The 27,367-nt window shown below is 41.7% G+C and overlaps 1 protein-coding gene across 5 annotated transcripts; it reads right to left on the bottom strand.

The window, feature by feature from the left end:
- Positions 1-404: 404 nt before the first annotated feature.
- Positions 405-27,367, bottom strand: LOC131128152 (transducin-like enhancer protein 4). 5 transcript variants are annotated; one of them, XM_058070743.2, is made up of 20 exons: positions 26,859-27,367; positions 26,519-26,616; positions 22,844-22,907; positions 22,689-22,733; positions 16,374-16,436; positions 13,823-13,897; positions 12,619-12,820; positions 12,240-12,256; positions 7,857-7,979; positions 7,723-7,776; positions 7,491-7,643; positions 6,713-6,848; positions 6,449-6,624; positions 6,023-6,099; positions 5,672-5,921; positions 5,342-5,589; positions 4,161-4,308; positions 3,942-4,092; positions 3,771-3,847; positions 405-3,269 (listed from the first exon to the last, which is right to left on the bottom strand). In XM_058070743.2, exons 1-20 carry the CDS (start codon positions 26,901-26,903, stop codon positions 3,162-3,164), a joined length of 2,310 nt encoding a protein of 769 aa, XP_057926726.2. In that variant the 5' UTR covers positions 26,904-27,367; the 3' UTR covers positions 405-3,161. The 5 variants fall into 5 exon arrangements, with proteins under 5 accessions (XP_057926726.2, XP_057926727.2, XP_057926728.2 ...); XM_058070744.2 differs by having other exon boundaries at positions 6,713-6,845; XM_058070745.2 differs by having other exon boundaries at positions 12,619-12,817.

Below are 27,367 nucleotides of genomic sequence, written 5' to 3'. Positions count from 1 at the left end.
ACATTTGAGTGGCAAAGCAAGATGATGGTAGATATTTTACTTGGATGGTATGCAACTTGCTCCAAATTCACAAAATATCGGCTAGCATATGTTACCAATGGTGATTTATTTTCGCGAGTACTAATACTAAAAACGACAAACGTGTGTTAGGTCAGTGCATGCAAGCAGTAAGAGGCGGGATATAATACTATCGCAGTATGTTCAAATGTTATCCCTGTTGAGGTTAATTGGGTCCAGACCCAAACTTGATAAGTGATTCTTAATTCATAAATGGAATAATTTCATTGTAAGATCATATAAAACCTATTTACAACCTATTAGAGCCCTTCAAACATGAAATAACACCCCTATTGTTGTCTTTACATTGGTAATACCCAAAATAATAAACATCATCAGAAAAAATAACTCCCAGATGGTCTTGTGGTGGCTTATGTAACATTAGCAACACCTAGTGGTCAGTGTAGAATACTACATGCCATGTCTTTCAATGAGTTTTCTGAATGTCTAACGCAGAATACGTTGCGAGGGCCGACTGTACATTGCTTTGAGATATCTAATCTTGCTTAGATTTCAGTTTTATGGTGCTTGAACATTGTATGTTTACACATGTCAAACATCAACACAGATCTGTGAAGATAAAGTAACAACCGCAAATAGAAAATAATAATAATTCGGGATGTCCGATAATTATCAGTGCAATATGGGTTGATATCGGTATTGGATTTTTTTCCCGATCATGAAAAATGATATTTAAAAAAATGCTGCATACAACACACATGTGTTCATTCCACCACAGAAGATATGTCATGTTACACATATCGGAATCGGAAATTGAGAGTTGGACGATATCGGTTTTCAGCAATAAAGCCAATATCGGACATCCCAAATACTAACAGTAATACCTTTATAACTGTTTTCACAGTATTTTTCTTATATCCTTTTTTTGGAAGAGACTGCTTGCTTGGGGGGGGATTTTAAAGATGAGGCAGCATTTTAAAGGGTTGATGAAGAAAAAAGAGCACATTGTTTCCCGCCATGTTTTCCATTTGAGACACTGCTGTGACAAGTAAACCAACTGACTCACGGAAATACAATATATTTTCTACAGGACACCATGAGGTAATGAAATGCCTAAAAAAAAGAATAAAAATAATAATAACTGACCATTTTGACATGATTTCCAAAAACCTTTGTAACGTCAAGCCCAAATCAGGAATCGGGTTCCTCCCTGGCACTCAATCACCATAACACTGATAAATTAACAAAGAATATAAGACGCATACAAGTAATAAACTTAATGAAGAAAATGAAAATCTGGACCTTAAGGTTGTAAAAGCCTGCCTAAGAAGCCTACCCTGAAATCCTAAATCATGAATAAAGCATTACAACCAAACAGTAATCACACAGTTTGTATTGCAGGGCTGTTGCTGTAATGCTTCTTTGTAGCTATAGTTTAGCACATGGTTTATGGGATGTTGTGTGAAAGTGTTTTTTAGGCACTATGACACCATGCTTCAAACCACTAATAACACAGCAGTAACTACGTATATAGTGGTGTGTTTCACATGCAAAACGAGGAATAAAAGAAAATATTTTACAGTTTAACTTGAATTGGAGCCTCCATTGCCGCAACACCCCACAAAAAAATAACAGTAATATCCATCAGTCCAACAAAGAAGCATAAAGGCACTGTTGTTTTGTTTTTTTTTCTACAAACAAGTCCAAGACGAGTAATAGACATGTCACAGACCACGTGCTGTTGGAGGAGAGCTGCTGTGTCATTAAACAGAAAGCAGACTTCTAACTGTGGGGTAACAACCAAAAGTGTAAAAACCGCTCACTAATGAGGGCACAGAGGGCAGACTTATTATACGCCCAAGAGGTAGACAGACACACAAACCGGGTTTGATATCGTATTCGAATTATGACAAAAATAAACCAAAAAAATCGGTTTTCCGAATGTCAGGCACAAACTACTGCACATTTAAAAGGAGATTATTGTGAGTGGGCGGGGGAAAAAAAAACATTTGTAATTTATCTATAGAGGTTTTGCAAACTTCTCATTGAAGTAAAGATGGTTTAAACATCAGCATCATTATCTCAACTTAGGCATTATTGGAATAATTATTATTAGAGGGGGTGGTTCAATACAAATAATTATTTGTATTGAACTACTGTGCTGGAGTGGTTCCAGCTATGTTTGTTCGCATTTCTTCTGCTTCAATCCTGGAAGAAAACAAATAAGCACTTTCTCCTCACAATAGTGAATAAATGAAGACAATTTTAGGAAGCATTTGCCGTCAATTCAACTTTTACGCTTTTCTCAACAGTTGGAAAATGTAAATTGAGTATTAATTACGTGGGGGAAAAAACACAATCAAAATGAAATACAGTGGAACCTTGGTTTTCGACAACAATTATTCGTATTCTTCCCATACACACCTTGGCGGATCAGGCTCTGTGTGAGAGTGAGAGTGCGAGTGCGAGTGCGAGTGCTTGTCCGTGCCTTGTTGGATATAACATGAGTGACAGCGTTTTGATAAATAAGGCAAGATAAATGACAAACACTATTGAATTCAATCAAAAACTAGAAGCAAAGTATATCTCTCTATGTCGACTTCAAGAAAAGGTAAAAGTGATGTTAAATTTATCCCATTTATTTTATAATTTATTTCTCATTTATATGTAAGTGTTAACATTTATGGGTGTCTACAACAGATGAATTGGATTATTTCAGTTTTCTTACAATTAGGTTTTATCATAAAAACCAAGTTTCCACTGTATACATTGATATATATATATATATATATATATATATATATATGCTTCCAATCGTGTTTAGTTCCTACAATATATTGTCGATACTGTATGTGCGAGGCAGGAGATAGTATCCATGCACACGCAGCAATAGGTAATGCAAAGAATTTCCACGCAAACACATTCAGAAAGACAAAAGAAGAGTGTGAAAAATAAATTATCAACATATGCTCAGTGTGTTTTGACATTCACGCATTAAAAAAAATGTGTGCTTCGTTCAGAACAGTTTAAGACCAGAAAAAAAAAAAAAAAAGTTCAAGAAAAAGTCCAAACATACATAATGTACACAGGGCTGGCCACGTTGAACAGGATGAGAGGATTGGAAGAATGACTCCGCCCCTCTCTTAGTATATGACCTCATAGACAGTCGCTTTCTTGTCTCCAGAGCCCGTCACAATGTACTTGTCATCTACGGAGATGTCGCAGCTCAGCACTGAAGAAGACTCCTTGGACTGTCGGGGGCGAGGAGGGGGAATATGTCAGTGTGGAAATCCTCCAAATACTGAAGAATTCAATTGCAGATGCTATAGATTCAAAGTCAAAACAGCCTACATCTCAGCATTGTGTCAAAAGGGGACTAAGCAAACTTGTTCCCTTACCATTACAATTAATCTTTTCATCCTTTTTGTTCTCTTATGGGTGACATTTCATTTTATTGTTAGAATAAGCTGTGGGCCAGTATGAAGTGAGCTGTAGGCCAGAAATGGCCCCTGGACTGCACTTTGGACACTATTTCTCTAGCGCTATATATCCTTTGTCGCTGTAGTCCTTTCTCTATCTCCTTTCTTCAGCAGATCGTTATGTTCTTCTCTATATCACTAGAATCGGTCCACCCTGAGCTCCATCTGAATGTCTTGTTTTTCCTCTGTGTATATTTCACTGTAACTTTACTGCTATCTCTACAGTTTTTTTTTTGTCAGCAGCATGCAATCTTGACGTTCCTCCACAGTTACCTGGAATATACTGGCTCCATACGGGGTTCTCCATGCGTTAAGCAGATTGTCTTTTCCTGTGCTGACGAACCACTTTCCTGCAAATGACAGCACAGTTAATGAGCCGACGACAACCACACAACTGCCCAAATGATGGCCAAAAGAAACACAAGCAAACAACAACTGACTCACCACAGTGAGCAAATCTGAGTGACAGCACGCAGCTTTCATGAAGGTGAAGCTGGTACTTGTCAGGTTTGGAGACATGAAGGACCTCCACGTTGCTGTTCTCCATCCCCACCGCCAGCCACTCGCCAGTTGGACAGTAGCCCAGTGAGAAGATCTGCAAGTACAGTTCATAATGTTTATGTTACTGAATGTTCACTGAAGAAGCTGAAGACTGTGACGTACCTGTGAGGTGAAGTCATGCTGCTGCAGCTGCCGACCCTCTCGAAGATCCCAGGAGCGGACGGTGTTGTCCAGACCTCCCGTCCAAAGCTTGGTACCGTCATTGGAGATGTCTATGCAGCTTGCTCCATCCGTGTGGCCCTGGAACTGCCTGCAGACAAACACAAAGCCAAAGAAGCTGCCTTTGAGTGAAGATAACATCTAAGAAACAGGAGTGATAGCTGAATTTCTAAAGTACGGTAGACCAAAGATGTCCATTGTTAAATACATTTTGTGTCCTCTGCCAGAGATGAAGCTGCACCGCATGGAGCTAGTGTGAACCTACAACAGGGATTTCAATCTTGCGGAATACTTCCGGCGGCCGCAACGGATTCAGTATGTGTTCTATTCAAACATGACAGCTACACTTAATGACAAATAATGACCGAGTGGATATGTGGATACGGCGAGGCAACTCCAAATTGTCCATAGGTATGATTGTGAGTGTGAATGGTTGTTTGTCTATATGTGCCCTGTGATTGGCTGGCGACCAGTCCAGGGTGTACCCCGCCTCTCGTGAAGATAAGCGGAGAAAATGAATGAATGAATATGTTTCATATAATGAGGTTTGTTCATTTGGAAGTGAGCCGTGAAATAAGTTTGGGATGGCAAATGGTGAATGAAAGTGTTTACTTCTCAACATACATTCATTCATTCATTCATTTTCTACCGCTTACCCTCGCAAGGGTCGCGGGGGTGCTGGAGCCTATCCCAGCTGTCGTCGGGCGAGAGGCGGGGTACACCCTGGACTGGTCACCAACCAATCACAGGACACATATAGACAAACAACTATTCAGACTCACATTCATACAATTTTGTATGACAATTGACAATTTGGAGTCGCCAATTAAATTAACAGGCATGTTTTTGGAATGTGGGAGGAAGCTGGAGTCCCTGCAGAAAACCCACGGGAAGAACATGCAAACTCCACACCGAGATGGCCGAGGGAGGAATCGAATTCAGGTCTCAGGCCTGCGCGCTAACCACTCCTCCGCCATGCAGCCTACCTCTCAACAATAGATGTAGCATCAGAAATAGCTTGCGGAAAGGATGCAATTTAAGTCCAGGGTGGACAGCACTTCTTCCTGCCGCCCCCCCCCCCCCCCAGTGACCTAGATATGTATAGTGAAGAATGTGTGACCTACCTAACCAGAGTCTGGTTGTGAAGATCCCACACGGCTATGTTTCCATCAGAACAGCAGGAAAAGCACACCTTGGAGTCGGGACTAATGGCCAGTGCGTAACACGCAGGAGCCGAGGAGGTCAATTCTGCTTTGATCCGTGGAGTCGGTGTCGCTAAGTCCCATATTGACAAAGTACTCGCCTCGCCTCCGACAATGAGCGTCCGTCCATCAGGGAGCAGTCGACACGAGCGGATGTAGTTGTCTCTGTTCTGGTGGCACAGACACGTATTTTAATTTAAAAAAAACCAATATCCAACTTCCACAAATCAGACGGTCATTGAAGTGACTCACAAGGCAGTCTAGTTGTGACACAGATGTCTTGTTTCCTGGGTGACTGATATCCCACACCTTGACGCAGCCCTTGCCGCCAGTATAAACATGACGTGTTGGGTTGCTGATGGTGACAGCGCACACCACCTCCCCATGATTAAGTGTATTGATCTGCCGCGCGTGCCGTGGGATAGCAGGGCCGATCAGAGCGTCAGGAGGAAAAGGTACCGGCTGCATTTGTCCGTCAGTACTGACGTGAAAGGAGTAGGCTCTAAAGTAAAGACATACATCACACATTGTGTCACATTTGACCAAGTAAACGGTGGCAGGGAATGTATAAATAAGTGGAAATAAGTATAAAAAGAAACATACGGTTTTCCACCTGGAATGCCCGAAAGGTTTGGAGGGAGCCCAGGAACACGTATGTGATGATGAGGATCAAATCCAACCTAGAGAAGATGAAGGTTACCTTCAACAATACGACATACGCTGCAGACCAGTGGTTCTCAACTGGTTTGGCTGTGGGACCCACCATCACCCTATTCTTTTGGCAAACACACCCTGCGACCCACTGAAAACCAGTTGGGAATCACTGCTCTAACATAAAAGTCTGTGGACACACCTCCATTAATCTAAATTCTTCATCAAATTATCCCAGAAGAGCTACTATTCCTTATTTTCTACAACTTTTATTTCCTGCTATGACCAGGTGCCCCAAACACAGACATATTATCAGTATACTACCTGCTGATATAAAATGACTCTAATACAAACACAAAGGGGTACTGTTTTGCGTACTACTTGTGTGCGTCCATAAGCGGCCACAGCTGCTGCAGCCACAGTGCTCATGTTGTGCAGGCCAGTGTAGGCGGCCCCCGCTCCACTTAGCTCGCCATTCATGCCAAGGTGAGAAACCATTCCAAACGGACCGGGGTACGAACACGGCACTGCCAGAGGTGTGCGGAGACCCGGGGCTGCAACAAGAATAGATCAGAATCAGGTCTAAAATGTCTATGCACATATATTTGGTTGGAATTAATTACGTTACACAACACTACCTACCTAGTGTCTCCACTACTGATGGCTTACTGGGTGCCGCCCTCAGGCCCAGGGTGGTGGTGCTGCTGGGTGTGGGTGCATCAGAGCGGGAGGTGGGTGTGCTGGACTTGGAAACAGGTGTTGTGGATTTTTCATTCTTCTCCAAAAAAAAAAAAATTAAAACAATTGAGTATTAAATCTCATATTTAATACTTACTTAAAGCACAAAAGTTTAATATACATTAAAGTAGTCAGTGTACAGATTGTACAGCTGTGTACGTATATTTACAGTGGAACCTCGGTTAGTGCCCACCCAAGTTGCCATGTTTTTCGGTTAATGTAAAAAAATTTATCCCATATTTTTGCCTCGGTTTGGGCTCCTTATTATGTTACATGTTCCGCTTCACTGAACCACATGCTACCACTCATGCAACCCCACACCATTACACTACCACCGCAATGTTTGACTGCAAGCTCTACATATTTATCTTGGTACTCATTTGTGTTGCCAGATAATAATGGCTGTGTGTTGCCAACAAACCTGTACTGCAGTACAAGCTGTACACTAACTAATCAAAAGTACATTCATGTTTCATTTCTATAGTATAGTCCGTTTAGAAGCTATGCCATGCTAAAAATTGCTGTTGAAAAGTGATGGGGGTGTTACTGTTATAAACTTTCCACACAAAATTTAATTGGGAAGGTTTTATCTGTGGTGCTAAAATCACCAACAAGAAGAGCAACTTACCGAGAGAAATGAAACACAGAAGATCAGAAGGATATAATTACCCAAATGACTCACCAAATTAATCTCTTTGGACTTGGATGAAGGTGTGCTGCTGGAGGAAGCGACAGAGGAAGGACTCAGGGGTGCATCCTTTTTCAGCAGTCGACTTTTGTCCAAACCGTTCTCACGGGGAGAATGGGCGGGACTTCCTCTGGGAGACACTGGATCCTGGGGTGATTTTTGAGTTTCAGTTCATTTGTTTCATTTCCAAACACCAAATAGCACTAAATATGATACTGAAGCATACCTCATTGGAGACGTCCACTACCAAGTTGTCATCACTCTTCTCGCCATCACTCTCCTGGAAAGCGTAGTATGAAATTGATGTTTTAACTTCTATAGTTCATATTTTAAGTACCGTATATGACAAGACAGACTTACGTAGCGTGTCGAGCCCAGCTCTTTATCGTCTGTCTTCTGCTTCTTGCTGTCGGCGGTGTAATCACCCGAACCCCTGTGCTTCTCTCCAGTCCGAAAAGTGGCAGGCGGAGACACAGATGAGCTCTGAAAGTAATAACAGCCGTAAACTGAACATAAGATGACATGGAGAATGTACAAAATAAGGTTTTCCATCATCAGGACCTTTATGCAGTTTAATCACAATGATGCCCGGATTGCATAAGGTTCTGATACATTCCTTTCTGTTGTCAATAGGGTAGCAGGGCATAAGAGGTGAGTTTTGGGTGTTAAACTCCACATCCGGTGTCTCCATTGTAACATTCCCTTACATAAAGATAGCTTTCCGCCTGTCTTACAGCTCTTAAATAGCTTCCTAAGGTCGAAAATTGCCAGGTTAGAGTAAGCGTTAGGGTTTGCCCAGCCACTCCCACCCACACCTGCCCACTTCCAAGTCATTCCTCGTTTATTGCAGTTAATTGGTTCCAAACCAGACAGAGATAAGTGAACTTCCGCGAAGCAGGGTTCATCCATCCTGTCCATTCATTTTTTGTGCCGCTTATCCTCATACGGGTCTTAGGGGTATGCTGGAGCCTATCCCATCAAGAGGTGGGGTACACCCTGGACAAATGATCATTTGCACTCACATTAATACCTATGGGCAATTTAGAATCCCCAATTAACATTTTATTGGGTGTGTGGGAGGAAACTGGAGTACCCGGAGAATACCCACGCATAGTTGGAGCATAGAAAACGATATGTTTTTTTTATTTTACCATGATTACAGCCCTCGGGACCTGAAATAAAACCTCTGTAGTCACCATTACACTTGTACGGCCCAATATAGTACACATAATAATAGAAAATAAGCCTTCTTACACATAAATACTACAAACTAGTCTCACACGTCTGCATTAACGGCGTACTTCCCGGTGGCTATTGTCTCATCAATGTAACATTACTGACACATAGAGACCAGAAAAATAATCAACATGGAGTTCCATTAATGGAATTCTTTGGATAGTTGTACTACGGAAGAACGTAAATATGTTCAATTCAATGGCCATCTGTCCTGATCACTCACTGCCCATCAATTGCCGTCTCATCGGGAAACGCTTCTCACCCCGCAGACAACTAACAGAGAGCAGAGAAAAGAAGCAGGACCTTTAACTCGACCTTTCCACTAACTCACGCTTGCAACCTTTCCGCTGCCCTTTGCCGTGATGCAAGTGTTGATGACAAGGATTCTGTGAGGGTGGAGCAAGGTTTGCCGCTTGTGTGCGTGTGTGTGTAGCACTCGTTTAAATTTTAGTGCTCCCCGAGTGTGTGTGTGCCTGCAGCACTCGCACATGTTTACATTTTAGTGCTCCCTGTGTGTGTGTGTGAGTGTGTGTAAACAATGTTGAGATGTCAGGAAGTGCACTGAAGAAGGTTGATGCTCTCCACAGTGATTAGATTAATTAGCCTGGAGATTAGCTCTTTCAATAACATCATGGGGAATTAATTTTTACTGATGAGACAAGTTGACCCCCACTCTACCCACTGTCAGACAGTGCCAGACAGTTCAATATAATCACTTTAATTAATTTGAGAAACATCTGATAGTCAACACACTTGAGTAGGCGTTGCCTATTGGACACTTGAATGTGTGTACAATAACACCAACTGTATGAATTACACGACATACATGTTCACTGCAAGGTCTACAGTTAGTTCCATAAATATTTGGACGGACACAAAGTTTTTCTAATTTTGGTACTGTACACTACCACAATGTATTTGAAATGACACAGTTCAGATGTAGTTCAAGTGCAGAATTTCAGCTTTAATTTAGCGGGTTGAACAAAAAGATTGCATAAAAATGCCAGGAATTAAAGCAGTTTTTAAACACAATCCCTTCATTTCAATTCATTTCAGTGGCTCAAAAGTAATTGGACAAATTAAATAACCAAAAACTAAATGTTAATTTCTAATACTCGGTTGAAAACCCTTTGCTGGCAATTACTTCTTGAAGTCTTGAACTCATGGACATCACCAGACGCTGGGTTTCCTCCATTCCAATGCTCTGCCAGGTCCTTACTGCAGCAGCTTTCATTTGCTGTTTGTTTGTGGGCCTTTCTGTCCTAAGTTTAGTCTTTAACAAGTGAAATGCATGCTCAATTGGGTTGAGATCAGGAGACTGACTTGGCCATTCAAGAATATTCCATATATTCTTTGCTTTTGGTTGCTTTTGGCGTATGTTTTGGGTCACTGTCCATCAGTATTATGAACCCCACCAAATCGATTTGGCTGAATTTGACTGGATCTGAGCAGATAGAATGTCTCTGAACACCGCAGAATTCATCCGGCTGCTTCTGTCCTGTGTAACATTATCAATAAACACTAGTGACCCAGTGCCACTGGCAGCCATGCAGGCCCAAGCCATCACACTGCCTCCCCTGTGTTTTACTGAGGATGTAGTGTGCTTGGGGCATGAGCTGTTCCAAGCTTTCGCCATACTTTTTTCTTGCCATCATTCTGGTAGAGGTTGATCTTGGTTTCATCTGTCCAAAGAATGTTCTTCCAGAAACATTCTAGTTTTTTAGATCTTTCTCAGCAAAGTCCAATCTACCCTTTCTATTCTTCAGACTTATGAGTGAACCCTCTGTATTTACTTTTGTGCAGTCTTCTCTTTATGGTAGACTTGGGTATTGATATTCCTACCTCCTGGAGAGTGGTGTTCACGTCACTGGCTGTTGTGAAGGGGTTTCTCTTCACCATGGAAATGATTCTGCCATCAGGTCTTTTTGTGTTGAGTTGACCAGTGCCTGCTTTCTTTCTCAAGATGTACCAAACTGTACATTTTACCACTCCTAATATTGTAGCCATTTCTCTGACGGGTTTTTTTCTCTTCTCACAGCCTAAGGATGGCTTGGTTCACCTGCATGGAGAGCGCCTTTGCCCGCATGTTGTCTTCACAGCAAAATCTTCCAAATGCAAACACCACACCTCAGATCAATTCCAGGCCTTATATCTGCTTAATTTATAGTGATATAATGAATGAATTGCCCAAACCTGCCCATGAAATAGCATTTTGGTCAATTGTCCAATTACTTTGGGTCCCTTTAAAAAGAGGGTGGCCAATGTTAAAGAGCTAAAACTCCTAAACCCTTCATCCAATTTGAATGTCGATACCCTCAAAAGCTGAGTGAGAGTCTGCACTTTATGTCCATGTCCATTATATCACCATCTTTGGAGTATGTTTCAGTAAAAGGGTAAAAAAACAAAACTTGTGTCAGTGTCCATGGACCTAACTGTATTAACTATTTTCAGTGTATAGTAACTCTATATTGCTATAGAAGCTGAATATAAAATGTTGCTGAAGCCTGAAAAACAAACCTAGAATTAACTTCATTTAATAATTTAAAGTATCAGCAACGACGAGGAACCTGAGCACCTACAGTCCTTGAACACACCACAACAATAATGTGACTGCAGACCAACACATCGTATGTCACTGTTTACGCCCACGTCGCGTTGTCAATGTGCAAGGTGCTAACACCAAGGACATTACGCCACAGAAGCTCATGCATTTCACACACACCGTACCCAGTGGACTGTTGCCAAGGCAACTGTAGACCGCTGACAAGGGGCTTATTGGTTTCATGAAGTGACTGTTGGCCGCCATGTCAAAGAGCATCTCTAACTGTGTGTGTGTGTGTGTGTGTGCGTGTGTGTGTTTGTTCTCTCACCGGGCACTAATGAAAGGCATTCATCATTCTGGTCTTCCAATCTTTGTCACTGATTCCAGAAGACCTCACATATGCACCCACATATACACACGGCTAATCACTACCATCACAGTGCCTACTGTTGCGAGTGTATGTGGAGGAGGATAGACTACATGGAGGGGGGCAGGAGATAACATATTAAGCATTCCTCCTGTCTCCACCTACTCCCAAACACAAGGGAGCATGCAGCCTGCAAAGTGTGTCCGTGCGTGTGCATGTTTCCTAATAGTGTGTGCGTTCGTCGAGTCGAGCACAGGCTGCCAGAATAAAGAAATGCTAATCTGCTCATTGAGTATTCACCAAACCAAATGTTTGCCTAGGGAAAAAGCTCAGCTTAAGGGACTAATTACTACAAGCTGTAATGTTTGTCTTTGGCGCTTCCTCCCTTCACTAACCATCATCCTTTTAAGTTTCTCTGTCTCCATTTGCACATTGCAAAATCTTAAAAAACACTAGACTAGCTTGAGTAACCACAGGCTTAAAACGTACATCTAATAAGTGCAATATTGCTCATTGCCTCATTGATGTATGTATATTAACATCTGCTATTGTATTGATGCATGAAGTCACAGATTGTAAGAGGACTGAAAGGACTTACCTTAGTTGAGTCTCTTTCTGTGAGGAGATGACGAGAGAAAGAAAACGGAAACATTTCATGATGAGCAGCAAACACCAGGCAGCATAATTATGTCAACAACTACGAAGCACACACACACAAATAAATAAAGATAAAGGGGTTTTTGTCTGATGCAACATGAGGTAACACTAGAACTTCATTCATTGTTTGCATTCAATCAACATACGCTCATTAAAATTGTAAACATGTAGCTCGAGAACATGTTAAACCAGGACGCCTCAAACTATCAAAGCATCTTAATATATTCTAATCTTCCTCTAAATGAGTTTGTACACTGGTGAGCAAATTGAGCATGTGTTCCGCAAAATCAACTTAACAACACATTCAAGGGAAGGTTTACCTCTTGGGTGTTCTTCGGCGCTGTCCTGGTTTTTCCTCTCATCTTTGAGGGGCAGCGGATGACCCAGGGCAGAGGACAGCGCCAGCAGGCTGGCAGTACCGGCACCAGGGGGCAAAGGGGGCTGAAGGCCTGCTGGGTGCGGTGTGAGCGGGACAGGGATGGCGTGGCCATGAGAGAGATGCTGAGCTTGGAGCTGCTGCTGCTGAAGCACACACACACAACGAGGCAGCCATTAATGCTTCATTTGAACAAGTGGGGAAAACGAAAGAGCAGATAGAACATATATCCCTCCCCCAGTCATCCCTCATTTATCATTTATCACACAAAGTAGGATTTTCTTTTTTTTTTAATGGCATATTGTCTTACTTACAGCATAGAAAAGCTATTTTCAGATGAAAAAGAGTTTAGAGCCCTCTATACATTAAATAACACCCCTATAGTCACCTTTACACTGTTATTACCCAATATAGTAGACATATAAACAGAAAATATAATATAATACAGACTCATATATGCTAGCATTTGGAGAGTTCCGTGTTCTTTTTACTTCCGGGACGTCTTGTGATGGCTAATGTATTGCTGACTAATTATTGACACCTAGCGACCAGAGTAGATATTATATATCAACATGTATTCCGATGCATTTTTATTTATTGTCTTATGTTTGTATTTTAGTTCACTAAGTCATTTAGAGAGCAAGAGAGACATGTCTTTATTAGTCCCACAAGAGGAAATTGCATATTTCCTTTTCATCCATCCATACATATACAACATAATATACAGTAGACAAGAGGTAGACAAGACAGGATGATTGGGAGATGAAGTAGGAGGATGAAGGAAAACAAGAGGAGAGGGGAGGGAAAAAAATAACAAATTCCAAACTAAATTCCTATAAAGGAGCACAGTGTGGGACTGTTTTTACATGTGAAATGCATCATTTAGGCAAAAACTACATACAAATTGCTTAAACATTATTTTTTATGACTAATAGTATGCCGTATTCAATTATGTAACAACAATGATTTATTATTTGAAAAAAATCGTGATAGTGAAACCCCAAAATTTGAAGAGTGATATGGTGAGGGACGACTGTATACCATACATTTGGATTCTGAATTTGAATATTCGGAATATTTTGCAGTGGAAAAATAAATGTATCAGTATGAGCTTTAAATGTTTGCCTGCAAGAAAAATGAATACCCACCCCAATGATGGCGTTGAGTTCAGCCATGGTGACCTGCTTGGCCCTCTCCACTGCTTGCACCACCTGCTGCTGATGCTGAGACACACAATGAGGAATTAGTGTTCGACACAACGTTGACAAAAGTGCATTAAAAATGTTGTGACCTCTGTGAATAACAACTGTTTACCGATTTTTTTACCTCCTCCAGGGACTGTGGTACAGCTCCTAATTATGCCAACCATTAAGGAGACGGTATGTAACTTGCTCCTAACACAGCCGGGTAACAAATGTTACCAATAAAAGTGTACAAGAACAGATTGGCATGATGGCCGTTATGCACGTTGTAGGCAATACATTAAATGGTAGCTAAACTTTACCAAATCGATATCATTAGCTGACAACAAACACTACTAGTATTCCTGACAGGGAAATGGAGAGAAAGAGAGATCCAGATGGAGTGTGAGTGATTCATCCAGGAGCAACAACTGAAAGTAGGCCAGAGATGAAAGAGCTTATCAGGTGGGGAAATGAACAAGTGTGTAGTTCCAGCGTCTAGCCTGCCTGTGTGAAACATATCCTTCAATAATAAGTCTAACCACTATGATGACAGTAAATCATTAGCACAAATGACATCGTATCACTCCTTTGTTGTAATAATAATTGCTTTTTGTCATCATTTATACTGAACCAGAATGAATACAACACAGACAATTCTGCGCTGTTTGTTGACACTGTCAGAAAGGTATTAATTTAACTGTTTGGTTATTCTTGTTGCTGTCACTTGCAATGGATTATTATGCGTTTTCATATTTTGGTTATTTAACTACATTAAAAGAGGCAAAATATGAGAAACACTTTATGATTTCTAACACCATTGTGAACGACAGATACAATTTTTAAAAAAGAAACTTTTTTGTATACACTGTGGCTGTAAACTACCACAATGTATACATATTCACCCTCCTAAGGTTAATGATATGACACTGCTATGGCAAACAAACAAAATGTCAGAGTAATTCAAATAAAACATATCCGCCCCATAGGATATACTCTAAATTCAAAACAAACTGATCATTGCTGTCTTTGTATAAGCAGAATACTCTTGCATTTGGTCTCATGACATGGTACAAGTGTTGTGCAAAGTCAGTGTACATGCAAAATGATCCTATATCATAACAGAAATAAGCCAAAATATAGAAAAACATGTATAGTCCATCCGTTTATCTGAGGTCGTGTTGTGGGGGTAGTAGCCTAAGCAAGCATTCCCTGGCCAGTTAAGAGAAAGTCTCTCCCATGTGGCCTGGGTCTTCCCCAAGGTCTCTTACCCTACTGGTCGGACATGCCAGGAATACCTTTCCAGGCAGGCTTGTGCAGGAGGCATCCTGACCAGATACCCAAGCCACCTCATCTGGCTTCTCTCAATACGGAGGAGCGGAGGTTCAATTCCGGATGACAGTGCTTCTCACCTTATCGCTAAAGAAGACCCGAGCCACCCTACAGAGAAAACTAATTTCAGACGCTTGTACCTGCAATCTTGTCCTTTTCACTCACTACACAAAGCTCATGGCCATAGGCAAGCCAGACGGGAGCCCCAGTGACCCTCGTCCGGGCAAGGGAAACAGTGGCCCACATATTTTGCTTGTCATAGGAGTCTATTTGAGCTACCCTTTGTCTGATCCCTCACCTAAGAGCTGTTTGTCTTGGCCGTACCAGGGGCATAAAAGCCTCCTGACAATTTAGCTCCTCGGGACATGCAAGCTCCTCCACCACGATAAAGTGCTAACTCAGAGAGGAGCATGTGTACAGTACTTTTAAAGCAGCATGAAAGCACAATATCATTAATGTCATACGCAAAATAAAAGAAGCTCCTTAAACACTTCCAGATGCAGATAGGATGAAAGTGCGGTGCTAATGTGATTGTGTTACATTTCACATTCATGCCCAGCGAGCGTGGCTGTGAATCCAAACAAAACAGTAAAAAGCCTTTTTCCTCTCGCTGCCTCCATCCTCTGTGGGCCTCCGGGCTGTGCAGCAAGCAGCAGCGGCACTGCTGTCTAATACCATTATTTCTAATCCACACTAAACCCTCCTAATCCAGGGCTAATCTGGAGGAGAGTTCTGGAGTACACACTCGCACTTTTCTGCTGTTCCCACCCCTCCACAAACACACACACACACAGGCACTTTTAACTCCTCCAGAGGAGGGATTTATCTGCTAAATGCACACACATACACAAGAAGCATTCCATAGTAAACATACTACTAAAACACTGCACACATTACAGCACAAATTACACTCTTTCCTGCATATGTTAGTGGGAGACATTTAATAGGTTCAGAGCATATCTGCCTATCCTGAGAGGGGGGGGGGGGGATAAACCCAGGATAATCCATTTCTGTGTGTGCACGCGCATGTGTGTGTGCGGTGAACATGCGAGCGCACATGTGCGTTCATGCTGTCTGTTGTTCTTCGCCATCTACCACACGCTACACTCTTCCTTCCTCCCTTTTTCTCCCATATTCTCTCACCCGCCTCCTCCTTAACTCACAGCGACAGGCATTTCTTTCTCACCTCCTGAGAGAGGAAAGGGATGACTTGGGCGCAGATTGCATTCAGCCGCTTGACAATCTCCGCCTGAAAGACAGAAAAGTGGGCACATAAACATAAGCGACTGACAGGAGAAACACATTTGGCGCACTTCCTGCAAATACTCCCATCTTGGCAATTTGATGTAGTAAATAGTGTCATAAATAGTCATCAATATCTGTATGGCAAGTTGATGTGCTATCAGAATGTGATGTATACTGTGTTGTTGAAAGCTTTTACATTAGTAGTACAAAGTGGTGGCGGAAGGACTTTGAGTTTACTTATCAGTGTAAAGATAACATACTAAAAATATCTTTCAATTTACTACATTCAAACTTGCTAGCTACACGTGAGTGTACAATAATGCTGCCTTCAACAGAGGTAGGAATTGATATAGCAATATAAATATGTATGTAATTATTTTTTTCAAATATATGAATAAAATGGAAGAATCGTTCTCTGGATGTTTCTGGCTCCTCTTCCCATCTCTGTGTCATTAAGGAGAATGGGAAGGTCAGAAGTGATGTAAATCAATTTTCCAGCCTGCTTTCGAGTTGAGACGAAATCAACAGCACCTCTGCTGGTTGCAGCCAAGTATTGCACTCTTTTTTTTTGACTCGAGGCAATGAACAATCAGGCAAAACCCATCCATCTATTTTCTATGCTGCTTGACCTGATCAGGTAAACCATTAATTGATAACAATTACTGTATTGACACAAATATAAGGCAATAACATAATAACAATAGAAATATCTGATTACTCGTATGTCCTCCTGTGTTGTTTGCCAACTTTCTACCAACCTCTGAAGTACTTTTCCTTGGCAGCTACTGCTGTTTGTGAGCGACATGAAGAAAAGCTCTGACTTGTTTTTGATATATAAATATCTTAGTTGTATTCATGCGTGGGCCCCAAATATAACTATAATGTCTGGAGAGGCATACGCTCCTATATCGACTACATGGTGTACTTAAAGTTGTGGCTGTTGACAGTATCTCAGGGAGTACTATATGGGGGGAAAAAAATACACCAAAATCCTGATTTGTGACTTGAAAAGTGACTGAAGTGCAAAACAGCATGATGAAAGTAACAGTAAGCAAAAGTTTAACACAAACTTAATGCAGGGGGGCGTAAATCTCACCTTAAACTACTTGATTTATGTCTATGACCTTGACAGAGGTGAAGTTCTGGTATCAGCGCTAACACAAGCTGCCAGAGGCCATGAGAGTGGACACACACACACACACAAGTTCTGTTGCAGAGTGGTACATGCACACACCTTAGATGCACACACCTCCCCAGGCTACTCTGTATTCATCAGATGTTTTTACTGAACCCAAGGGTTAGCTTTTAAAGATTATAAAGCACCCCCACCCCCGCCAGGTGTTTTTTTTAAAACAGGAAATTGCCTGATCTACTGTCCCAAAGGAAGTGCCAGAAGTGCAATTCAAACCCAGCGTGCATGCAAACAAGAAAAGATGTAGAAGACCGCAACCTGCATGCATAAAAAAAAGCACCCTGCATCCACGGTAATGACTTCTGTGTTTGTACAAATGAAGACGTTTTACTATTCATCAACAAGTCTTGCATTCTGTGGCATATCGAGAGTGGCAATTCTGTGGAAATTGAAGTTGATTCAAACTTTCCACAATACAATGGCCGACAGGGGCAAACGTGCAACAATGTCCAAGCATTCAAAAAACAAAACAAAGAAAAAACATCAAAAACCATGCACAGAAACACCATAAAAAATACCACAAATAAAAATATTGCTAGATAAAAAAAAAACTAATACCTGGAGGATATCAGAAGACATGAGCAGGATGCCCAGGAGGAAGTTGTGGAACGAAAGGTACTCTTTTTAATATCTCTGTTAAACACTCGTAAAAATCGGTTGCTGTATAACACCTTAAAATATTACGTCTTTAAGTCTTTGAAGACAGCTATTGCAGCAATTTTAATTTGCGTGTTTTGGGTAATTTCTGTTTTTCGGTTATCGTATTCTCAGGGTATTCAATTGATCCTAACTGGACTGTTTAGGTTGTCTTAGAAGACGTTTCGCCTCCCATCCAAGCAGGCTTCATCAGTTCAAGCGCAAAGTGGGACACACACCAGTCAGACTAGATGGGACAGCTCTAGTCTGTTTTAGAGCGTTGGCCACCGTACCACAACCACACAGTATGGGAGGCGTCCAGTCTGGGCCCCAAAATATTTTAGACTAGTGTGGTCTGCAGGTCACTGGTCCAACTCCAAAGGAACTCCAAGTCATCGCTTAGAAAAGTGGTTTTGATAGGTTTTTATGTTCTGAGCCTCAGGGCCAATGTAGGTTAAAGCACCATGGCTTCATGGCGATAACAAGATGGCAAGCTTCTGTAGCGTAACAACAGCGACTCTGTGACTGCTACTTATCACTCTGGATGTCGCTTGAAAGCATCAGAAAGAGGTAACGCTTCCACAGTAACAGCATCACATCAGATAAATGAAACCAGGCAGCTGCCCTGGAGTCAGATTGGGTCAGGAAGAAGATCAAATGTCCATCTCCCCCGTGGAGCTTTGTAAGCATCACATCAGCACCGCTTTTCACCACTAGCTAATACACCTAATGGACCTCACTATATAAAGGCTGCATCCCTCTGGGACTGGCTGGCTGGGAGTGTGTGAGTTAGTAAGAGAGTGTGATAGGCAGGGAGGGAAACAGAGTTATGAAAGAAAGGGCGCTGCACAGAATGTGAAGCTGCAAGATGATGTTCATAACACAAGGGTAGAGGTGTTTCTATTTGGGAGACTGATGGAAAAATGCAAATAAATAGCAAAGCAGTAGTCGACATGTCACATCAAATTTCATCACCCTTGTTTACTTTCTCTGGTACGAATCAGCTGATGTGTTCGAAGAACACCAAAAACTATGCCAACATGGCATCGCTTTCTTCTCTAATTGGTCAGCTCTGGGTGCCAGAATGTAAAGAGGAAATAGTGAGTGATAACTTGAATAATGATATAGACACAAGAGCTTTTCTTTCCGTCACTCACACGATGTGGAGAATGCAAATTTTCAGATAATGGTGATCAGGGAAGATGTCAAGCAGCTAGAAATATTATACAAAAACTGAAAAAATAAATAAGTCTTATTCAGTATTATCTTACATATGGGTCAATAGAGTAATGATTACGGTTAAAGACTCATTTTGCTTCATGTTTTGTTTATTGGTGCCATTTCACTCACTAGTCCATACAAAATATGCTTTCCGGTTACATTCTTGCAGCCAGTAAGAAAAGAGAGCAATCACACATTGTGTGTTTGTTGGTTGCTTTCATTATTTTTTTACTGTGTGAAAAGAAAACCACACCAGGGGATTTGAATCACAAAAAAAAACTGTAAGTGTGAAAACACAATGAGCTTGTTGACACTTCTTATATATAAAATAAAAAAAAGTTTGGTGTGACTGGTCTAAAATCGCCTCTTAAATAGCAGCAGGTCAGTTTAAGCACCAATGTTATTTCAGATGATTTAAAGTTGTTTTTAATTTTCTATCCTGAGCCGTCTCCCAAAGTGTCACAGATTAAAAGAGTGTTAAATCCTCCAAATGAATCCCACCACCCCCCCCCAACACCCCCCCACATCCACCAGCTGTAAATGAGTTGTCAGGTTTGCTTGAGAACGCTGCCATTCCTCACTATCACAGCGTCTTATTACTTCCGCCTCTCACCACCTTCTCCTCCTCCCCGTCTCGGCCCGTCCATCGCTTGCTTTATTTCTCTTTCAGTCTCACTAATTTGCAATTGATTAGCTGTCCTCATGTAGCTCAGTCGCCTGCTCCAAAGCCTTCATGCCCCCCTTCCCTTCTCAGCCTGCACTCGGTCCACAAGTCAATTTCTCTTTAACGAGTGTTGGTACATTGCCCTCCCCGGGCGCCGCGGCCCTTCTGTGTAAATAAAACAGAGAGCAGAGCCAAAAATCAATGGGCCTATTACCCTCGGAAAATGCTAAACAAGCAATATCAGAGATTCACTTGGTGGGAGAGACCATCTGCCGTAATGGGACTGGAGCTCGGGGGGCCCAGCGACACCCTCCACACCATCCTGTTCAATCTCGGCATCCAGACAGCAGGTCGCATCGTCATATCGGATGGCGTAGACACACATTTACACAGAGGCTTGCGCACATAAACATCGTGTAAAGATCATTTGATTCTACAAGACACACAAACACACCCTGACAGAAATCATTGGACTGCCTGCCCATAGAATGCAAACAACGGTCACATTTCTATTTGTTTCCATCTTGGCTTTATAGATACACAAACACAAAAGGGACTCAAACAGCAGCGGACAGCAGGATTTATGTGGACACCCCATATTTCATCACGTAACCATGATTAGTGGGCGGTGAAAAGCTGTGTGTGTGTGTGTAACATTCCCTTGTGGAAGTAAGCACACACTCGTCATATACAATCACAACACTCTGAAATTTACACAATATAACATCAGCGTGCACACAGAATTGAATAAATAACTGCAATGTGCACATGGCCACACATTCACACTACATGCACGCGCGCACACACACAAGGTAAATATATAGCATATACAAACACACACAAGCAGACATGCTGTACATACTGCATAGCAAAGCATTTTTTTCAACTCCACTCAGACACACACACTTTGCTGCAGATGAATGCGTGGCTGGTTAGCCGTGGCCCATTTCGCCTCGCAGCTGATGAGTGCTTAACACAGACATTTATGCTAATGGGCCCCTGCTCTAAAAAAAAAACAAAAAAAAACAACCCCAATGCATAGGCTTGCTAAATACTTGTCATTTTTTCCTTTTATTTAAAATGACAATTATTTTTCACAAGTGAAAATAAAGAAGAAACTTGAGAAATTGACCTGTACTGCTTTTCTTTCTGTTTGTTTTAAATATATGGTAATTGAAAGGAAACTTCCATGACACACCATGGGAAAATGTAACAATCAATTAATCAACAGTTTATTATTTCTAATGGATTGGAACAAACTCTGCCCAAATGTTCTGAATGCCTGTGTCCATGCCGGTGTTAGGTTGTGCAGAATAATGCTCCATGGAATACCAGCATGGCTTTAGCTCAGCCTCCCATAGCTGACGACATGTTGTCTTTCTTTAAACTGTAATGTAGTTGAGACTTAACAGCGCCTCTGCTGGTTGAAGCCGAGTAGTGCACTCTATTTTGGCTTTTATTCGCAAATATTCCACAACAATCGACCAAATACTTCACAATCATTCTTTGTTAGATGAATCAATTATGTCTAATCTGAGTTGCAGACAAATATAATTCAGGCCCTATGTAATCCATTCAATTTTTTGGAGTTACTTTTTATACATTTTACATTTACTTCACCAACTTAGCATGTGCACTTTTGTGAGAGTAAATAAAATGTTAACTAAAGGCAAAAATCCTTACATTTATTGGTGCAATTCATCATTTTGCCCAGCTGTAATTTTTCTATTGGGATTTCAGCTTCTGCACACAAATCCCTGACAAACTGTTAATATCTGTGCTTGTGGTAAAAAGACGGCGTATGCAATTCCAATGGTGGCGTTAATGCAAGATATTTTTTTTATGAAACTCTGATTTTGTTTACACAATTTGACGGGATTTGGCGAACATCGCTCTTATTTTGAAGGTCGGAAGTGTGTTGTGTTTGTTGAGAATGTCTTGAAGGTTAAGATGAGAATAAATGTGTCTCACTAAAGTGATTAAACATAACACGTGTCAAGAAACTCATACAGGCGCACACACAGCTGCACTAGCATGCTCTGCTAAACTAAGCTAACCGAGCTAGCTTCGTGAGACAGTTTTTTCGCTGAGTTTAATGTTGCAGTTTCAATACATTTACTTCGGGTGGCGGGTTAGTGTTAGGGTTAGTGTAGATTCCGCCACGACTAAATACTTCCCCACATAAATAGTCCTTCTTTTCACGATGACAGCATTTCATTCACAATAAGATGATTCTGTTTTTATTAGTCAATTCTGCAATTCCGCAGAAATCAATGTGTCTCACAGGAGATCCAAAACATCAGTGGATGAAAGCCCAGTTAGAGGATAGTGGAAATGTGAGTAAATTTAATGTTTTCCATAATTCCTTAAACAAAAGATGTCCTAAATATGAACAAGCCACAATTAAAATTGAGCTGTTTTTAACACACACCAAAATTATACATCCATAAACGCAATGTAACAGTGTTTGAAAGCGTCCTTTACAGTGTCCTTCTGACACAAATAACACTTCTGCCTCACATTACAACTCAAGTATTTCCTACCTGTTTGTGCATCTCGATGTTAAGTCCATATGACATTTCGTAATACTGAAAAACAAAGAGCAGAGCAAGGTAAAACAAACGAGTGGCCTGTGTGGTTCTGTTTTTTTTTTGCATCGATAAAAATTCCACACACACGCTTAGGGAATGAAACTCACCATGACATAGTGTCGCTGCATCTCCGTTTTCTCACTTGCTAGTTTCTCACACTCCATTTTCAGACTGTGAAGTAGATAGAGAAATCAGTGTAAGGTGCAACGACACATTCCGCGAACTCTTTGCAATGTAAACGTCAGAAAAACAATTTCAGGATGCAAAAGGCGAGAGCGTGCACAACCACATCCTGCTACTTTAATGTGGCATTTCGTATCTCACCAGCTTCCCCTGCAGACACTTACTCAGCACGTACTGTACGTCTCAGTAATTAACGGATCAATAGTCAACCACACAAACCTCAACATAAGGCCCAAACTGCACCATCGGCAAAATAACTACGATACAACAAACATCCATATCACAAGTGTGGTTACACTAAAGCTTAACCCTTTCCTCCTATTTTGATGTCTACGACAGGAAGCTCTCCACTTACCACTTGGACTCTTTAACAGTGTGAGTGTTTTATAAGATAATAGTCAGCTTATCAGTGCAGGTGAAGTGAGGATGCTGACACACCAATACGGTGGAGAGAAACCATACTGTGCGGATGTCTGTGGCTTTTCTGGAACATACTGACGTGCAATAATGATGCATATGCCACTGAATTTCGATGTAATCCCAGAGACACAGGAACTAGAGACAGGGCATGTATGTCATTTTTCAAGTCCAAATTTAAGGACTTTTAAGCACTTTAACTATTTGGAAACTTTTCCAGCGGACTGCAACAAATACTGGTGGTCCCATGAGTTCCATTCCTTGTCAGTGATGTAAGTCGACTTTTGGTGCAAGTCGTATCTTACCCCTAAATTATACTTAAATTAACTCCTAAGTCACGCACACTGTACACAGAACAACATAAAATACAAACTTTCCATCTCAATAATGAGACTACTGCACTACTTGGTTATTGTAGTCACTTTCAGAGGATCAGCAGTTATCAGCAGTTAGCAGAACCGGCAGTTATGTGTAGTGTAGTGTTGAAGAGTTATGTGGACTGTGAATGTGAATGTGATGTGTGCTCTGACTGTGTGTGGCTGTGGCCGCTGAGTTTGCGGCCGATGTTGTTTTGGCGCAGTTTGGCCGACAGTAGCTTGTTTATAGTAAAATGTTTATTTGTAGTCATGGTTGTGAGAGTCAAGCCATTGATACATGTACCGGCATATTGAGCACATAGGGTATTCTTGCCCTGTAAGTTCTCCAGCAAGTCTCGCATTTATGTTTTTCATAAGTTTTTCATTCATTTATGCGAACACGTACTTAACACGTGGAACACTATAAACCGAGGACCACCTGTACTGCATTTCCTTAAATAACCACTTACACTCTAACAGACACAATGGGCTCTAATTTCGTAGACCAGGCCTTGTCTACGCCGCCCCAATGGGGTGTGGCCAGCGCACTTTCGTGAGCAGCGCAGTCTGGTACAGCACCGTGCACCCACGCCTCCATCCCTACCACCGTTGCAAGTGGCAAAGAGGGAGGAGAGAAGGGTTTAACCCATCTTACCTAATCAAATAAACGCCTCTCATTGCCTTTAAATGCGCCAAACTGGACTGTGCATCAAATGCACGTCATTCACTATACATGCCACCTCGTGGACATGTCATCTGTTCCTGACAGTTACATTAAACACAGCATCACGCTAATCCGTGCATCTTAATTTTTTTCCGCCAGCATCCCTGTTCTACATTGCGAAATAGGAGAGCCTTTATGGTATATTCGCGGTATCTCCTCCTCCTCCATTTTAGAGTTTTCACTTGTAAAATGTTGATTTTGGGGTACAAGCCATTTATTTAGGAGGGCGTTGTCCCCCGTCACGCCCACCACCCTGCCCCAGTGTAGAGTTGGCTCCGGTTGGCATCATACTTTCAGCTGCTGTCAGTATGTAAATTAAAGCTGGCATTGTCTTTTTCCACTGAAATGTGTGCAACACTCTGAACAATCTGCCTGTGAGGTTTTGGTGACGTGTCTGCACTGTGCGCCTGTCAGCCAATTTACCATTACGCAGGCTGCGCTTCGCCTGCGCCCCGAATAGACCTTTGGCGGGCTATTTTGTCACGGAATTCTCACTGTGCCGAGCTGAAAATGTGGACTCCTCCCCTGGTGCGTCGCCACGCCCATCTTGGCGCAGTGCAGTCTACCAAATTACAAAATCAGCTGTGCAAGGTGGTGGACCAAATTACCACTGTAAGGGCTGCGCCATGCTCCGCCACACTGCGCCACAAAATTAAAGCCCCATATTGATATTTATATACGTATATATATTTTTTTTTAAATAAAACATTATAAAAATTGCTAAATGTACTCCTACTAAATTTACTCCTGCAGAGCAAACATGGTGTCTGTAAAGCTGACGTTTGCAGTAAAGGTCAAAAAGAAAATGCTGGTTATATCCGTGGAGTAAAACCTGACGAACCCCCCAGAAATTATGTCGGACAAAAAGAGGAAAAAAAATGATAAAGCGACAAAGACCTGTGGAAAGTATTTTTAAAACTATCGAATATTTAATATATTGTAGAAATAAAAACATGACACTTAATAAATGCCTTCCCTCTAATAGCTACCTGATACTTTCTGCAGTTATGTGAATACAGTAAAAGCCACAGGTGTACAAATACTCAAAAGCAAAGCTTTTGCTTTATTGAAAGAAACATAATTCCGTTTTGTGATAGCAGAAAGAGAACAAAATACAATTACAATTTTATTTCACTTCTTCATCTAAGGAGCAAACTATTCCGAGTGCTTTGTTATTATTATTATTATTAAATGCTAGTCCTCCGTTGCAGCATTTTGAAGAATTACAAGGACCCACAGAATCAGGAAACAGAAAATCCTGCACATATTCTTTTCCAACAGCACATCGTCATCTAAAAAAAATTCTTTAATAATCAATATAACAAAAAAGAACCACTGGCCAACAGTCACCAGGTGACTGGGCAATAATTGCATGATAGCGGCCAGAGGTGCAAGGTGATTATTATGCATTGGTATGGCGCTTGCGGGTTCTGCCTCCAGGCAATGTATTTCACACTTCATCATGTTGGCTAAAAAAGTATTTCACACCTCTTGCTCTTGCAGAGGGAGACGTGCAATGTGGAGGTTGATAAGGTATACCTGTGGTTAGCCACTGGTGGTATAATTGATGAAACTAGGACAGATGTGTTCTCACGTTAGCACAATAGTAGTTCGGAAAATTGTTATTTAGAATGTGGGCTGCACAGGTTTCGAGGAATTGGTTCGGACCATCTCTGTGTGGAATTAGAATGTTCTCCCGCTCCTTGAATTGATTTTGTCTAGGTACTCCGGCTTCCTTCCACATCCCAAAAACATACATGTTAGGTTAACTCTAAATTGATCTATATTTATCTATGTGTGTCCTGTGACTGACTGGTGACCAGTCCAGGGTGTACACCGCCTCTCACCCAAAGTCAGCTGGGATAGGCTCCAGCTCATTCGTTAGTCACTACCCTAACAAAGACAAGCTGTGTAGAAAATGGATTGATGGAAGGATGGAACAGTAGAGGAGACCATTTGTATTTATTGTACATTTCGGACCACATTTCGGATTTTGGTACTGATTTAATTCCATAGTACAAATATGGTTTAATAGTCCAAAACACCCCATGACAAGCCGTTGGACAACAAATGCGCTCCTGTTCCCTCCTCCAAACACTCACCTGTGATACTGTGCCTGCAGAAACTGGAACTCCTCCTTGATCCGGTCGCAGGACTCGGACACAGTGAACTTAAACGGCTGTCCAGGCTGGTGCACGACCTCAAACCGAACCAACAGAATCAAAGAAGAAAAAAAGAGAGGGAAGACTAAGACAGCTGAAATGCGAGTGTCAAGACAACAAACGTTTCCTCTCAGCCTCCTTGACATGTCTGTTTTTGGACACAGAAGTATGTCAATGAGCCCAATTGTTCTTGCTAGCGCGCAGTGGCACGGAAACTCGAACCAAAGTGATTACGCATGAGGATCACGGCTCCTCAATATGAGCTTTTTTGTCTACTTACCGGATGCCGCGCCGGAGGGTACATCTTGCTCAAGTCTCGAATCATTAAAAAGGCATTAGAAAGTTCCTCCACATGAAAACGAGAAACAAAGAGTGAAGTGTGGCTCTTTCTCCTGTGCGTAAAAGACAGTCAGTAGCCGGCTAGCCGAGTGTAAACACCCTCGGACCTTCGGCAAATCGCCATTCTTGGAGCAATAATTTTGTAAAAGTCTACACCGTGTGATAAGAGAAAATATCCCACTAGTAATCACTTATTTGTTGAATTTCCTCTTCTAATCGTCGTCTTCCGCCATGTCGTGACCCCACTTGTCCTCCTGCAGGCGTCTCCACATCTCACCAGCCAGTTAATTTCCTACTTCCCTCGTTAATGTTCACATATCCCGGCGGCTACGACCACTTCACCGACACTGACGGCTCTCACCCCCACCTTTCAAGAAGCAAATTTAGAAGCAGCCAGTCAAACGAGCGCTATTACACATTCACGACGTTTACAAGCGAGTAAATCGAACA

Source organism: Doryrhamphus excisus, linkage group LG3 (genome assembly GCF_037039965.1).
Source record: "Doryrhamphus excisus strain RoL-2023G ecotype Guam linkage group LG3, RoL_Dexc_Guam_v1.1, whole genome shotgun sequence".
Classification (NCBI taxonomy): Eukaryota; Metazoa; Chordata; class Actinopteri; order Syngnathiformes; family Syngnathidae; genus Doryrhamphus; species Doryrhamphus excisus.
Note: the sequence above shows the minus strand (reverse complement) of the source record. Positions and strands in the feature narration are given on the sequence as shown.